The sequence below is a fragment of the Molossus molossus genome, unplaced genomic scaffold (assembly GCF_014108415.1).
Source record: "Molossus molossus isolate mMolMol1 unplaced genomic scaffold, mMolMol1.p scaffold_m16_p_21, whole genome shotgun sequence".
Classification (NCBI taxonomy): Eukaryota; Metazoa; Chordata; class Mammalia; order Chiroptera; family Molossidae; genus Molossus; species Molossus molossus.
In genome coordinates, this window is record NW_023425357.1 from 20,643,375 (window position 1) to 20,658,959 (window position 15,585).

The window sequence follows — 15,585 nt, forward strand, 5'->3', positions numbered from 1 at the left end:
TGCTACCTCTTAAGATTATAGTGAGCAGTAACTGAGATAATACACAACATAAATGTTAGCATAATTAAATGATGAAGAGGCACTCATTCGGTAAATATTTAGTAAGTACCTAATATGTGTCAGGCAATATCTAGAAGCTGGAGTCACAGTGGGGGACAAAACAGACACAGGTGTTTTGGAGCTTATGAAGATGGAGGTGAGGATGGTGACGATGATGATGATGATGATGAAGATGAAGCTAAGACTCCTCACTAGACCATGAGACCCTCTTGAGCAAAAGCTGTATCTCCCATTGACTGCCCCCCAATGTCTAGCACAGGGCCTTGCACATAGTAGGTACTCAAGAAATGTTTGTTGATGGACTCATTCTTCAAGTTGCTTCAAGCAGAGGAGAGGAACCCCTCCAAGGGTCGCTCACGCTGGCCCCCATGCAAATCCGTTTGAAGTTGTGGTCTTATCTTTAAAACTGACTTGAGCGTTTCATTCCATTCAATGGCATACACGTTTGTTTTACTTATAAACAAGATTTTTTCCCCAAAACTTTGGAGTCACAATGATGACCCAAGAAATCACGCCCTGTTTATCCCTGTGGCTTTTCAGACACTAACTACACACACATACCCGCCCTCCACCCCAGGCCACCCCATAGACATCCAAGGTCCACAGAGCTCAGGGCCAGAAGCATGACCCCGGCTGTTCAACGCTCTGGAGAAAACAAGTCTCCCTTCGGGTGGGGCCGGGGCGGGGGGAGCAGGAAGGGCGAAGGCCTTCGAGCGCCGCTCTGTGCTCTGGAGGGCAAGGAGGCTGAGCCTGGACTCGGTGACTTTATGCTGAGAGCCAGAGTCAAAATAAAAAGACCCTGAAGAGGTCTCCGGAAACCTTGCTTTCCTCTTACCACCCGGTGCTGTCAGCGTGAGAACCACATCATCGACCTGGACAGACCCTGGGTGACGAAGTGGCAGCATCAGTTCTGGGGGTCCATGAGTCCAGTGGGCATTTAGGGAGCTCCACTGTGTCTGGCCAGAGCTTTAGGGTTTGCTCCGGAATCTCGCCAGCTGCCCAGGGACAGGCAGAGAAAGCAGGCAGGAAGAGGGAAGGCACAGCCAGGCACCTCTGGCTCGATTCCGAGCTGGCTTCCCCACCTCACGGCGCCCTCCCCGCCCAGCTCCCTGAGTTTCTATTTCCCCTTTCCAAAGCGACATCGACCGGCTCTCCCAGATGGCTTTCAGCTCCTTTGCGAAGATTCATCCTCGAAGGCTCAGGAGCGCGGAAATGGACAGCAGTTCGTGCCTAATTTGGTAACGACACGTTGATAAGTAAACTGGGATTTACTGAGGAGAGGAAAATGCTTCCCCAGCAGTCCAGCATCGCTGAGGACATGAACAAGGGGTCGGTCTCAGTCTCCCCTGCACATGCCAGGAGGCGGACGTGGCCCAATCGTGTAGCTCTGAGCTTCTCAAGCCAGAGAAGGCCCATTTACCCGCCATGTGCAGTGCTAAGAAAGCATTTTCGCAGAAGCCTGCGAAAGCATTTTTTGGGGAGGGGGGGCAACTGTACTTGTAATTTGTGGAAATAACTATTTATATTTTAAAACAAATACAGCCGTATCATGAAGCAAAATTAAAATTCCCATGGATTTTCACAATCAGACACAAGACTTTTAAAGGAATGTCACGCACACGGCAGAACAATTCAGGCCATTGCCCCACAGTCCAGATTGTGCAAAATCTCCATCTGACTTTCCAGGAGGCAAGTTTGACCAGAGAAAAAAATATTTTCACGCAGAGCCAGCCTCTGTGGGCCCAAGGGCAAGCACGGAGCCCGGATGCCACCTTGTGTTCACATGGGATATGACACCCGCTTCCACGCAGCCTTAGTGAAGGTGTCAGATTCGAGTGTGGGCAGATGGGGGCCGTCCTGAGAGATGCTGCCTGTGTAAATGGTACCTCGTCACCCCTCCCCCACCAACCTGCCTCAGCAGCTGGAACCCCTTGCTACCGAGCTTATTTGGGTGAAGTGGAGCCTCCCCCCAGCCTGGCCTCAATAGCACCTGTGGGCTTGTTGACCCCAGATTCACTCCCTGGAGGTTCTGATATTGGAACCCACAGTCAAAGAAGAGGTCGGTTTTCCACCAGTTTCTCTGGCAACCTGGAATAACACAGTGGTTTGAACCTGCAATTGAATCACTTGGGGCAGATTTTAAACCTTACAGATGCATGTAGAATAAGGCCCAGGCCTCAGGATTTTTTTTTTTTTTTTTAAATCCTCACCTGAGTATATTTTTCCATTTATCTTGAGACAGTGAGAAGGAGGGAGAGAAACATCGCTGTATCAATTGACTGCCTCCCGCATGACCCCGACCAGGGCCGGGGACTGAACCACAATCGAGGCACTAGAATCAAACCTGCCACGCTTTGGTCGGAGGACCGACACTCTAACCACTGACACAAACCGGCAGGGCCTCCGTGCCTTTAACTAGTTGCCCAGGTGACCGTAATGTGCAGGCTGGACTGAGAAACACTGGAATGAAGACTTGTGTCATGATGAATTTCCTAATAAAATGTCAGCGTCCTTGGAGGGATGCCCAGCTCATAACATGGTTCCTTGGTCGAGTGAACAACCCTTCCGGTAGGGACCGAGGTGTTCCAGGATGTGCAGACTGCTGCATTGACATGTCCTGTGCTTGGTGGTTTTGTCTTGCTCCTGTTGGGACACCCTACATGTCCTGGGTGAAAAGGGTGAAGGGATTAAGAAGTACAAATTGGCAGTTACATAATAGTCACAGGGATGGGAAGTACAGCATGGGGAATATAATCAATAACATTGTGATAACTGTAGGGTGCCAGGTGGATCCTAGACATGGGGGGAAATCACTTCGTACATTATATAAATGTCTAACCACTATGCCACGCAACTGGAACTCATGTAATATTAAATGTCAACTGTAATTTAAAATTTTTTAATTTTTTAAAATAAATTACAAAAATACCAAGTTAGAGCTGTTTTCTGCCACAGTAATCAGCAGAATCGATCTGCTAAAGTGCAACACAAGGCTGCAGAGCTTGAGTGCTAAAACTGGGACTGTCCCAGGAAAACCAAGACAAGTTGGTCACCCTTGACCTGCCTCAGACTCGGAAGAAATGGGGCTGGGTCCCAATGAGTGCATTTTTTTTTTTTTTAATCCTCACCCGAGGATATTTTTCCATTTTTTGTACAGATAGAGTGGGAGGGAGAGAGAGGAAGGGAGAGAGAGAGAGAAACATCGACGTGAAAGGGACACATCGAGTGGCTGCCACCCGCACGACCAACCAGGGCCGGGGACAAACTGCAACCGAAGTACGCGCCCTTAGCGGGAACTGAACCCGGGTCTCTCCGGACTGCAGGCCGACGCTCTAACCGCTGAGCCAAACTGGCCAGGGCTCAATGAGTGCATTTTTGAGTAGCAACCCGAACATCCATCAGATTCTGAAAGGGGTCTAATCCCCAAGGATGACAATCCTGCTTTCCATGTATCTGCCACTCGCATCATACAACATGCCTAACACCCATCCCAGGAAGAGGTGCTGCCTGCAGGGCAGGGCAGGGCAGGAAGGGGGCTCAGGAAGTAACTGGTCAGTTGGAGAGCAGTGGGCATCTGAGTTTAGCTGGTTTTGTTGTTGACTTTTAATTTAGTTTGGGTGGGAGGTGGCTGTTAAGGCAAAAGATAAGGAAGTCCTTTGAGAAGCCCCTGAGGATTTGGGCATGTTTGTTTATTCAATGAACATTTACTGAGCACCTACTATGTGCTAGGAGTTGTACAAGGTACCCAAGCAAAAACAGCAACACGGCAGGCATTGACTGGGCTCTAGCACAGGCCAACAGGAATTCGAGGCCCAGCTCTGCTTTCACTGGCTTTGTGGACCTTGGGCAAGTCACTTAACCCAAACTCTCTATGCCCCTCCCTCAATTGGTACATTGAGGAGAATAACCTCATAGTTCAAATAAGGAAATAATACATGAAGGGCAGGAAGCCAAGGCTGGGACCCAGGCAGCCTGAGTTGGCGACCGTCCACTGAACCCCTTCCTTGCCAGCCTGCTTCAAAAATAAAGTTCTGCCCTGGCCGGTTTGGTTCAGCGGTTAGAGCGTCGGCCCGAGGACCAATGAGTCATGGGTTCGGTTCCAGTCAAGGGCATGTACCTCGGTCGCAGTTTGTCCCCAGCCCTGGTCGGGGTCATGTGGGAGGCAACCTGTCTATGTGTCCCTCTCGATGTTTCTCTCTCTCCCTCCCACTCTATCTGAAGATAAATAGAAGAATACCCTCTGGTAAGGATTAAAAAAATTTTTATTTTAATAAATAAATAAAGTCCTGTGCACTTTGACTTAGAGTGCAGTGGTGTCAGTAGTTACCTGCAACTGGCTCTCAGAAACATTTTTTTCCAGTTTGTAAGCCTACATCAGACCCTGGTATGTTATGTTTGGCTTTCGGGATCTGTGCCAAATCAGAGCCCATGCCAAGATCCCTGGTGGTGAAATAAGTTTCCAGCCCACAGAGCTGCCACCTGGAGCAGGGTGTCCCCGTGGGCCTGATGATTCTGCAGGACAGAAAAAGCAGCTGGAGAGGAAATCAGTTAAAGCCTGGCGAGTGACGGTGTGGCCAGAGCTGCCCTGGGAATCCCTTGCCTATAGATGAAGTACGACTATGAGTAAAAACACATGAAGAGGAGGGTGTGTGAACAACTATGCCATCCATACCTCACCCTCTGGGCTGGAGAAAGCTCCAGAAGAAAGCCCCTGCTCGCTCTGCACGCCCCTCTCCACAAACAGATGGGTTAGGTCTCAGCGCACCCTCTGCTGTTCAGAACTGAGAATGCAGCCCACTGAAATACCAGGTCTAACTCTCCAGGCCACAGGTCCAATTGCAGGATTTGAGATACCTGCAAGTTGCAGACAACCCTTTAAAAGGCATCTGGGCCCCTGTTCTGGGTCGGGAACTGTGGTGCAGGGATGATGAGGACACAAGTACAAATTACCCATACCTCAAATGGGCAAAGAACCTGAATAGACATGTTTCCAAAGAAAATACACTAAAGGTCAACAGGTACCTGAAAAGACATTTAACATCACTAGTCATTAAAGAAATGCAAGTTAACACCTCAAGGAGATATTACCTCGTGCCTATTAGAATGGGTATTATCAAAAAGATAAGAGCAATTATCAAGTGCTAGCTTGGATGTAGAGAAAAGGGAACCCTTGGGCACCTGTTGGTGGGAATGTAAACTGGTACAGCCACAATAACAAATAGTATATAGGATCCTCACATTAAAAATAGAACTACCGCCCAGCCGGTGTGGCTCAGTGGTTGAGCAGCGACCCGTGCACCAAGAGGTCACCGGTTCCATTCCTGGTCAGGGCACATGCCAGGGTTGTGGCCCAGCGGGGAGCATGCATGAGGCAGCCAATCGATGTTCTCTCTCATCAATGTTTCTATCTCTCTCTTCCTCTCTCTCTAAAATCAATAAAGAAAAAATATTATTTTTAATAAATAAAATAAAATAAAAATAGAACTACCATACTGTGGATGGAGTCAGTATCAAACATGTCTGAGACCTGCAGGAACAGTACTGGTCACTCCTGGAGAAAAGTTCAAGTTTTGGAGTGAAATTAGACACAATAAGGTGTCTTAACTGAATTTCTGTAAAGTTCTCTGGGTCCAAGGAAATTCAAAAGATAGCACTAGCTACACTCCTAACCTATTAAAGCTTTTCCCCTTCAATACCAGTATCAAAGATAAATTAAAAATAAATGTTCACTTTATTCAGTTGTTCTTTAAAAAAAAAAAAAATTAACCATTAACCATGCCTCCCTTTCAGAGAGCACCCTGTGACACCTCGTAGGACCCGGGACAGCTTCTCAAAGCCCCATCTGACAGCCTCGGAGCTGCACAGGTCATGCACACACCCCTCAACATCTCAGGCCTTGCTGTGTGCTGCTCTGCACCTGTGCCTGGGCTTCTCAAATATGCTTAGGCTGACCCTGCACGTGTGGAAACAACCAAAAACTCGCACGGCTGCTGCTACAGAAAGAACGGCCACTGCTGGGGTGAACACACATGCTGAGTGACGCTCACAGGAAGTAAACAGGAAGCCGATAGGAAGCAGACAGGAAATGGAAACAGACAGGACACAGGAAGCAAACAAGAAGAGCTCCTTTCTCCTCCAGCCTCCTAGGCTCCGTGGGGGTCCCTAATGACAGGAGCCAAGCCAGCTGGCCAAGCTGAAATTCAGTTTGCAGCATCCCGGCGCCAGCACCCATCAGCCAGTAAGGAAGGGTGGTTTTGAAGCTGAGAGACAATAACTTACCTGGCATGGCCCATCTCTTAGGCTACTCAGAGACTATGCACATTGCTCTACACATTTATGAACCTCCATATATCAAAACAAGTCTAGCCCTGGCTGGTTTGGCTCAGCGGTTAGAGCATCGGCTCACAGTCCAGAGAGACCCAGGTTCGGTTCCCGCTAAGGGCACGTACCTCGGTTGCAGTTTGTCCCTGGCCCCGGCTGGGGTCGAGTAGGTGGCAGCCAGTCGATGTGTCTCCCTCACATCGATGTTTCTCTCTCTCTTCTCCCTCTCTTCCTCCCACTCTATCTGAAGGTAAATACAAAAAAAGTATCCTCAGGTGAAGATAAAAAAATTTTTTTAAAAAGTCTACATCCCCACCAAATAAGATGCAAATAAAGGAGCTTGCAAATGGAAAAGGGCCAGTGAGGCCTCCAGCCTGGAGCTTGACAGTAGCCTGAAGTGTTTGGCCGCCTTAGGGGGGCTTTGCGTCCTTTGAGTTTGGAACTATTTCCACCTGCACCCCTACCTTCACTCAAGTTTTGGGGTGCGTGGATCCTTCCCATTCAAGTCTCAGCTCACATGTAAATTAACTGCTCGTTGAGGCCTCCCCAGCCAAGCTCAATTGTTCCCACGTCCACCCAAACACCCCTCCCTCAGCCCCAAGGAGCACTGTTAAATCTTCTCTTTATTTTATCCATTAATGTTTTACTTGTCCTTCCTGAGGGTGAGGGCCCCAAGGGTCATGTCCATCATTATATCCCTATGACATGTAGATGATCAATCAGTGGTCAAGTAGACCCCCAGCTTAAGGATGGTCAGCTGAATCGAGCATTAACTCCACTCCCTCCTAAATTCCCACTAAAATGACATTAAAGGGATTTTTTTTTTAAGGACTAAGCTCACAAGGACAAAGAGAACAGAAGAGGATGAGATTCCAAGTCACATCTTGGAATCTGAAACTGGTGTACAAGTGGCAATCCTCTTAGCAAGTTCAAGACAGCGGGTTCCTACAAGGTAAGGGGAAGGCCCAGGAGAGCCTGATTACTCCATGGAAAGTCTCGGGCTCAGGGAGACTGGAGCTCTTCAAGGACAGAAGCAGCTTGGGGCGCAGAGGGACCTTCAAACACCATCTCTACCACCTACTCGCTTCCACTCAAGCAAAGCCCTCTGCCTCCAGCCCATTCGGTTCCAACATGCAACCCAGGGTAACAGCCCCTTCTCTAGGGGTTGTTCTGAGCGAGACCGTGGCGTTGGAGTGCCTGGCCCAGGGTAGGTACACCACCAACTGTCATTTAAGAGCCAGGTGATGGGCCAGGGGTACCCTTGGGCCAGGTCAGGCACCTCAGCCCCACCATAGGAGCCCACCTTGGGAAGACACCCAAGTGGGAGGCCCAAGCTTTGTAGCCAAAGCCATCTCCCAGCCAGACTCCCATGCTCCCAGACACTTCCTCTTTCCCACCAGGCAGGAGAGCCTCCCAGGGAAGTCAGCTGGCCCTTTGAGGGTAAAGGATCAAGAGCATTTCTAAACAGCCGGAAGACACTAGAGTCACAGGCTACATTTAACCTACTCTAGCCCTGGCCGGTTTGGCTCAGCGGTTAGATGGTCGGCCTGCGGTTCAGAGAGACCCGAGTTCGGTTCCCGCTAAGGGCACGTACCTCGGTTGCAGTTTGTCCCCGGCCCGGGTTGGTCGTACATCGATGTTTCTCTCTCTCTTCCTCTTTCTACCTCCCACTCTATCTTAACAAAAAAGTGGAAAAATGTCCTTGGGTGAGGATAAAAAAATAAATAAATAAATAACCTACGCTTAACATAAAACTGGTAACTACCTAAAGCCCTCCTCCCAAGATATTCCCTTAATCAAGCTCTAGGGGCAAAGTTCCAACTTAATGCTGGGCTTCTCCACCCTCGCCTCATTCCTACACCAGTACTGCTGGGACACCCCTTTGCACCAGATTCTCTGTAGCTCCTGCCAAGCAGCTTGTGTTCCAGGATCTGTTCTGCTTCTCCATACGTGTCTCCAGAGACCAGCAAAGAGAACTGGGGTTCGAACGGGGCAGAACAAGACAATGGGATGATAATCCTAAACTTGCCAAGGGCCAGGATAACACTCCTTAAATCACTGCCTTACCTGGCATTGGCTTTGTTGTAGCTTTTTGGATCAAAGGCTGAGTAGCCAGGAAACAGCATACCATAAGCAGGTGGAGGGAAATGAGTCTCCCACTGAGACCCCCTGCCCTTCCCAGGCTCATCGTCCACCAACCCCAACCAACACTGATCATTACAAGGGGAGAGGGTCAGTCCCAGAAGAAAAGTGGCCATGGTGACTTCTGCCAGTCTGGCTACGATAAAGGAATTTTACTCACGAAAATGTCATCATAAACCTAATTAAAACATCCCACATCAGAGGAATCTATATTTTTAGCTTGTATATGATGTCCCTGTACACAATTTGTTTTTGCCATTTCATTTATACCCAAAACATACTTACTTCAGACACTTGGGAAAAACCTACTGAGTTACAAATAACACATTTCATTGAGTTATCATCAAGGAATCGCTCACAAGGATTTCATGTAAACTGCTCATTTATTAGCATTGGGACTGCAGCATAAGAGTTTCCAGTGAATATACTCAACCACAAGGAAATGACAGAGGCGAGGTTCAGGCATGTGAATGGCGGGCTCTATTTCTTCCACTCGTTCTTGTCGTAGTCCCACTTGGCAGAGAAGCCCTGGATCGGGCTGACCTTCATGTCGAGCATCCTCTTGGTCTGCTTGGCCACCCACTCCTTTTCAAAGGTGTGCGGGATGGGGCCATACACTACGGTCCAAAACAACTTCATGAGGTGACACTGTGTTGGCTAGCTGTTTCTAAGGCAATGCACTAGATGGGTTAGGTCTGCCACAACACACTGGCGAGCAGGTCAGTGAAGCCATCTGCCCCTCAACACCAACGCCCACCCAAATACACTGGGTTTGAATTCTGGGCACTGAAAACTCTTGATAGTTCCAAATTATTCCTTTGTTTGTAAATTAGCAATTAAACACGTAAGCTAAAATGAACATGTCTTCTCTATAACATAGATAATAGGGTCTACAGGGTAGCACAAAGTATAAACAGAGCCAAAGGTGACTTGAGAGAAGATCAAAGAGATGGGCACAGGTCTGCTAACCCATGTCCAGTCAAACCACAAACACAGGATTATACCTACTCAGAATGGAAGAATACCTAACCTGCCTGGACAGAAAGAACCTGGGAGAGGAAGCACTAAAATGAACAGACAACCCCAACACTAAGGAGAAACTATTAGGTCTTCAAACCCAGAATTCTAATTATTGAGATGCAGTCCCTAAACAGCTGAAACGGCCCTTCAATGACTTGTTTTCTTCTCTTTCATTGAACCTTTACTCCATCATCTTCTAATAACTGACTGGTGAGTAGATAATCATCTACTGAAAACGTGGTGTGCTGTACAAAGTGGGTAAGTAGTTCACTACCAAGCAAGTGTGGCCCACCATGAATGAGATTCTGGCTTACACAACTTCAGTTCACACAGCCAGTTGCGCACCATGACCAACAATCCTGGGATGAAGGTCCCTAGTCCGCGGGAGCCCCTGCCCCAGCTCACCCCTGGGCACTGGAAGACGAAGCTGTGCCGGCTAACTCCAGCTCCTGTGCTGCTGGGGTCTTTGCAGCTGAACCACTCCAGGTACACGGCCCCACATTTCCTCTCTACTCACCATAGTGCTTCTCCCAGATCAGAACGAGAGCAGTGAAGCCGATGAAGAACATGGCAGCGCCCACGATTGTCTTCCACTCATTCGTGCTCCTGTTCATTTCAGCAAAGCTCTCATTGAACTTAATGCGATACACTGGAAGCAGAAAGAATAGCCATTTGTGGGCATAACGAGTTCTGTGGACCAATCACGCCCTCGCCCACGGTGCTCCACCGTTTCTCCTTGCGACGGTGAGGGATGAATATGGAACTAAGGAATTCGACAAAAAGGCCCGAGGCCGTAAAATGCTCATGCACTTGCACACATAAGGGGTGAAGGAGGGAAGAAAATGCATGGAGTTTGCTTTGGTTAAAAAAAAAAATTAAAGAAATTAAAAAACAAATTCTTCTATTGATTACAGTATAAGGATCAACTTAATCACATTATTTTCATTCTCCTTTCCTACCTGACAATGTCTTGCTGATCTTCCATCAATAATTTACAGTAAACCCAGCCCTCCTCCCCCAGCAGAGGCACTGAGACATTGTATCCACATGCTACACACTGGAATGACCCAAACTCAGCTGCTTTGCATCCATGTTCATGCTTCTCCCCAGGGGCTGGAGCCCCATAGACACAAAGGGGCCTGGGCAGAGGTCCAGGCCCAGAAACTGCCTCCTGAAGCAGCCCCACAGAAACGCGCCACGCCGAGCCTCCAGCGCATGCTGGTCTCTGTGCCCTGGGGCTCACAGTACACATTCTCCCTCCCACGGTGTGCCTCACTGCCTTTCAGTACCCACATTCAACTTTTTCATCAATTGACAGACTGCTCCAGGGGTTCTTCTCCTTCTCTTTCAAGGCCTTCTGGCTGGCAGAAAGGGTCTTGACGTGGGCCACATCAGGCAAGGGGTAGTCACGCCGATCGACATAACTCGGGAGAGAAAAGTCTTCACTCTTCACGACACTCCCTAAAAAGTACATTGGATAAATATTTAAAAATTCACATAGATTCAGAGCTACAAACAACGTGGTACTTTCTCAAAACCAAAATAAGTACATGCACGCACACCCTGAAAACCTGTCATCCCAGGGAGCTGCAGCCACTGTGTCAAACAGCTGAAGGACCATCATGTGGAACAGGAAGCAGGCTTATCCTGCCTGGCCCAGGTGGCAGAATGAAGACGGTAGGTAGACAGTAAAAAGAAGCAGTTTTCATCACAGCAAAACAGGAGCAACTACTCAGAGAGGCAGCACTTCTTACAACTAACAGTATTCAGACAGAGATAGACAAAGGCTTCCAGGATTCCCTGCCCTGGACAGAGACTAAACTAAATGAAGGGCCCTCTGTAAGTGACTCAAACTAATGAGGAAGAACAAAAACAATGTAAAGCTCATAAAAGAAATGTGTTCCAAGTTGAGAAACAAAAGACATATGAAAAGATGGTTATTGCAGTATTGCTTATTATAACCAAAAAACCTGTGTCCAATAGAGAATGGAGTTAGCTAGACCCTTAGAAATGTTATCATGGAGCCATTCATTTACCTGTTCAACAAATGTTTTACTGATAACCTGCTATTATGCTAAGCATGGTTCTAGACAGCTGAAATCATCAGTGAACAAAGATTCCTGCCTACTGGTGACTACATGCTCAAGGTGGGAAACAAAGAGTAAACATATCAGACGTGTAAATTACAGAGCATGTTAAGAAATGAGTACTCTGGAAAAGAAAAAGAGCAGAGAAAGGGAACCAAAGGGATATATGTATGGCAGAAAACAGAACAGTAGAGAGAAGGAAATCCACGTGTTCAAAATAGAAAAACAACTGTGTACTCACCAAGTCACAGAAAACAGTATCAGGATTTTGTTCTTGTTTTTTAATGTAAATTGTGTATATAGACTCGCATTAAGGAAAAAAAACTCCTGGCAAAGTAAACTCAAATTATCAGGGGAAGTGGAGAAGATGAAATGGGGATTTCTGCTCAAATACAGTAAATTTTCGATTTTGAGAACCTCGATTTAATGGACTTTAGAATTAATGGGCAAAATTTCGAGTCTGTATGTCATGTTAAAATTAACACCCTGTTAATTTAAAAATGCTTTTAACCAAGATTTGCTTATAATTAAATTAACAGGTTTTTTTTGTTGCTGTTATTAATTCACTGTTATTTTAAACAAATGTTAGGAAATAGGCCCTACACTGGAAAAAACACTGAAGTAATTTTGCCGACATAAACGTTACTTACCTAGCCCTAGCTGGTTTTGCTCGGCAGTTAAGAGCGTCGGCAGTTAGAGAGGACCAGAGTCATGAGTTTGATTCAGGTCAAGGGCATGTACCTCAGTTGTGGTTCAATACCCAGCCCTGGTAGGGGTTGTGCAGGGGGCAACCAATCGATATGTCTCTCTCATATCGATGTATGTTTTCTCTCCCTCTCTCTCTCTCTCTCTCTCTCTCCCTCTCTCCCTCCCTCCCTCCTTCTCACCCTCCCACTTTATCTGAAAATCAATGGAAAAATATCCTCAGGTGAGGATTTAAAAAAAAAAAAAAAATATATATATATATATATATATATATATTACTTATCTACAACTATAGTCTACATATTTAAATCCAAGAGTCATCACTCATAAACAGTTGGGAAAATGATTAGCAGGTGATGACACCAATCACATACACGATAATTGGTTCTGTTGTCATACAGTGTGACTTTCTGCAGCAGTTCTTATGCATTGCTCCAATATTGTCGTTCCAATGTGTGCTAAGCTATACCCCAACGGTGTGCATTTGTTTACTCTTGGTGACCAGTGAATGCACACATTTATTAGACCTAGTCAGCATAAATTTAAAATTACAGTAATACATATAGAAACTTTTCTATGAAATTAAACTTTTCATACACACTTAATTTTAATTACACAACTGTACCTACATAAGTAAAAACCAGTAAACTAACTCATGTCAATTTTTTACATGTATTCAGAAAACCCATTTTATTACATAACGGACTTTCGGCTTTAACAGACACCCCCTCACCCGAATAAACCTTGCTCTCCAAGTTCATCATCCATCACTCAAGCCTTGCACTTGACCTCTCAGTAACATACCTTGTCATGCTGATTCGAATTTTGTCCTTTTGCTTACTTTCCCTCTGCCTAGAATGCCATTCCCCTCTTGAATGCGAGGTTAAACCTACCAGACTTTCAGCAAAGCAAAACCTCTCCTCCAGAAGCTTCCTATGAACTCCTAGTTGGGCTAAATGCTTCTCCTCAGGGGCCATCCGTTACTGAAACCCTGTCTTCATACATCTGTCCCTCTCCAGAATGCAAACACTCTTATGGAAAGATTCCACATTTCGTATTGTTTTTATTCTCAGTGTCTGATCAAAGAAGATGCTTGCTAAGTGCAAAACTGAACTTGCTATGTACCAAGCACTGAACTAAGCTCTTTATATAGATTTCAGGTAAGAAAACAGATTCCCTTACAAAACTAGAGTAAACAGCTAGTCTAAAACTACAATGAGATTAAACCCAGCTCAGGTTAGGAAGCCTAAGCTCTTTCCCTTCCAATGCCCAATAATGTAGACAGTATTAAAGGTAAGTAGTTGAAAGGTTTTTTTGAGGGGAAGGATATCAGGTATATTTGAGAACTCTTGAAAGGGGTAGAACTTGAACTTGAAAAATTTTAGAGGAAGGAAAAGAGAAAAATCAAAGATCTTTGTAAGCAAAGATCCAGGACTAGTATTCAATGATTCATAAATAATCTTTAATCTAGAACTACGTAACCTCTGTTAAAAGATATCGCTCTCCTCAAGTCCCTCAATAAGAGGACTTAGCCATCTGTGTGCGAAACTCCAGCAAGGGGCCTTACACATAGCTAGAGCAAAATGAAACTCAGCCTATTCAAAAACAAGAAAAGTTAACTTACCATGTGCTCGTACACACACCGAGGTGGAAATTGCTCGCTTGCCAATTAGGCTAAATACTCTAGTAGTCAACATTCTGAAAGATAAAAATGTACACCTTCTCTATGAATGAGGGCAAACACCCATTAGAAACGATTCTTCTTTTTGCCCCAGTGCATTTTCGAAGTCAATGCAATTCTTTTGTTTTCTTCTCCCCAATATAAATGGTCTGTTCATTACTGACTCTGAATAATCTAGGGCAAGGTTTTTCTTAGTAGTCAGTACGTCTTTATGGAACTTCATTATAAACTAAGTGCCATAATACATACACACTTCAAGCAATTAGTAGAAAACTGGCTTCCTTAAAAAACAAGGAGAATAAATCTTAGTAAGACTAAAATTGCTAGAAACAGGCCCTGGCCAGTCTGGCTCAGCGGTTAGAGCACAGACCCAAGGGTCTCCGGTTTGATTCTCAGTCAAGGGCAAGTACCTGGGTTGCATGTCAGATCCTGGGTCAGGGTCATATGGGAGGCAACCAATCAGTGTGTCTCTCTCACATCATGCTTTCTCTCTCTCTCTCTCTCTCTCTCTCTCTCTCCACTCCTCACTCTATTTAAAAATAAATGGAAAAATATCCTCCAGTAAGGATGAACAGAAAAAGCTAGAAACGGTAAAGCATTGTGGTGCCATAAGCTCCACTGTTTGGAGGGAAAGGGTAAGGAAGGGCTCACAAGCATTGTGGCACGGGCTGCATTCACCTTAGTATCTAGGAAGGGGTCTTCAGGGAGAGAGGCTGCAAACACGGCCCTGGTTCGATTCCAATCCCTGCAGACAACGGGTGGCCTGCATGACCCACACCTCGCCAGGGCCCTTCCAGATTCAGGCCCATCTCCCCTACCTTCCCTCCTTTAAAATTGGACCTTTCCGGGGGCTGTTGATGATGAATAGGCTCCCCAACACATTCAGAAAATACCCCACTTAGGGTCGAATAAACAGAAGAATGACGTCAGAGCTGAACTCCCTCCAGTCTCGCCTCTATTCTCCCTCAGCCTGGCCCACTCGTGGGTGGACGCTGGGAGCCTTCCAGGCTGGGAAGCGGAGCGCCTCTACCCGAGCCCCGTTAACCCGGGAAGGTCGCGCAGACATCGTTTGAAGGGGTCAGAGCAGAGGCTGCAACGCAGGCCCCGGGGCCGCTCCCGGAAGGCCAGCGGGACGACCCGCCTCTTGGGTCCGCGCCCTCGGCTAGCGGGCGATCCAAGGTCAGAGCCCGAAGCCAGTCCGCGATCGGGGCAGGGCAGGAGGAATCGGGAGGGATGCTTCTGGGCTGCACATAAGCCGCTACCCGGCGGGCCCTGAGTCTGGAGTCCCGCGGACCAGCCTCAATGTCAACGGGTCTGAGGGCCAAACGCCGCTTCCTGCTAGCGCCCGGCCGCCGGGCGGCGGGCATCCAGACCCGATGGCTTCCGGCCCCTGACCCTCCCCAGTGTCCTGGGGGCGCGGGCCGGCCACCACTCGTCTCACCTGCCGCCGCCCAGCTGCAGCCCACAGTGCCCGCCGTGCCCGTCGCGACCGCCCTCTACACCCCGGCTGCTCGCAACCGGAAAAGAGCGAGGCCGTGCCGCAAAGCACCACGGGATCGTGGAGGACTC

At 47.3% G+C, this 15,585-nt stretch overlaps 1 protein-coding gene across 2 annotated transcripts; it reads right to left on the bottom strand.

Moving 5' to 3' along the window:
* Positions 1 to 8,887: 8,887 nt before the first annotated feature.
* On the bottom strand, positions 8,888 to 15,579 carry LOC118639463. 2 transcript variants are annotated; one of them, XM_036275910.1, is made up of 5 exons: positions 15,458 to 15,579; positions 13,960 to 14,033; positions 10,837 to 11,004; positions 10,061 to 10,192; positions 9,004 to 9,140 (listed from the first exon to the last, which is right to left on the bottom strand). In XM_036275910.1, exons 2-5 carry the CDS (start codon positions 14,030 to 14,032, stop codon positions 9,004 to 9,006), a joined length of 510 nt encoding a protein of 169 aa, XP_036131803.1. In that variant the 5' UTR covers position 14,033; positions 15,458 to 15,579. The 2 variants fall into 2 exon arrangements, with proteins under 2 accessions (XP_036131804.1, XP_036131803.1); XM_036275911.1 differs by lacking the exon at positions 15,458 to 15,579 and having other exon boundaries at positions 8,888 to 9,140; positions 13,960 to 14,032.
* Positions 15,580 to 15,585: the final 6 nt, after the last annotated feature.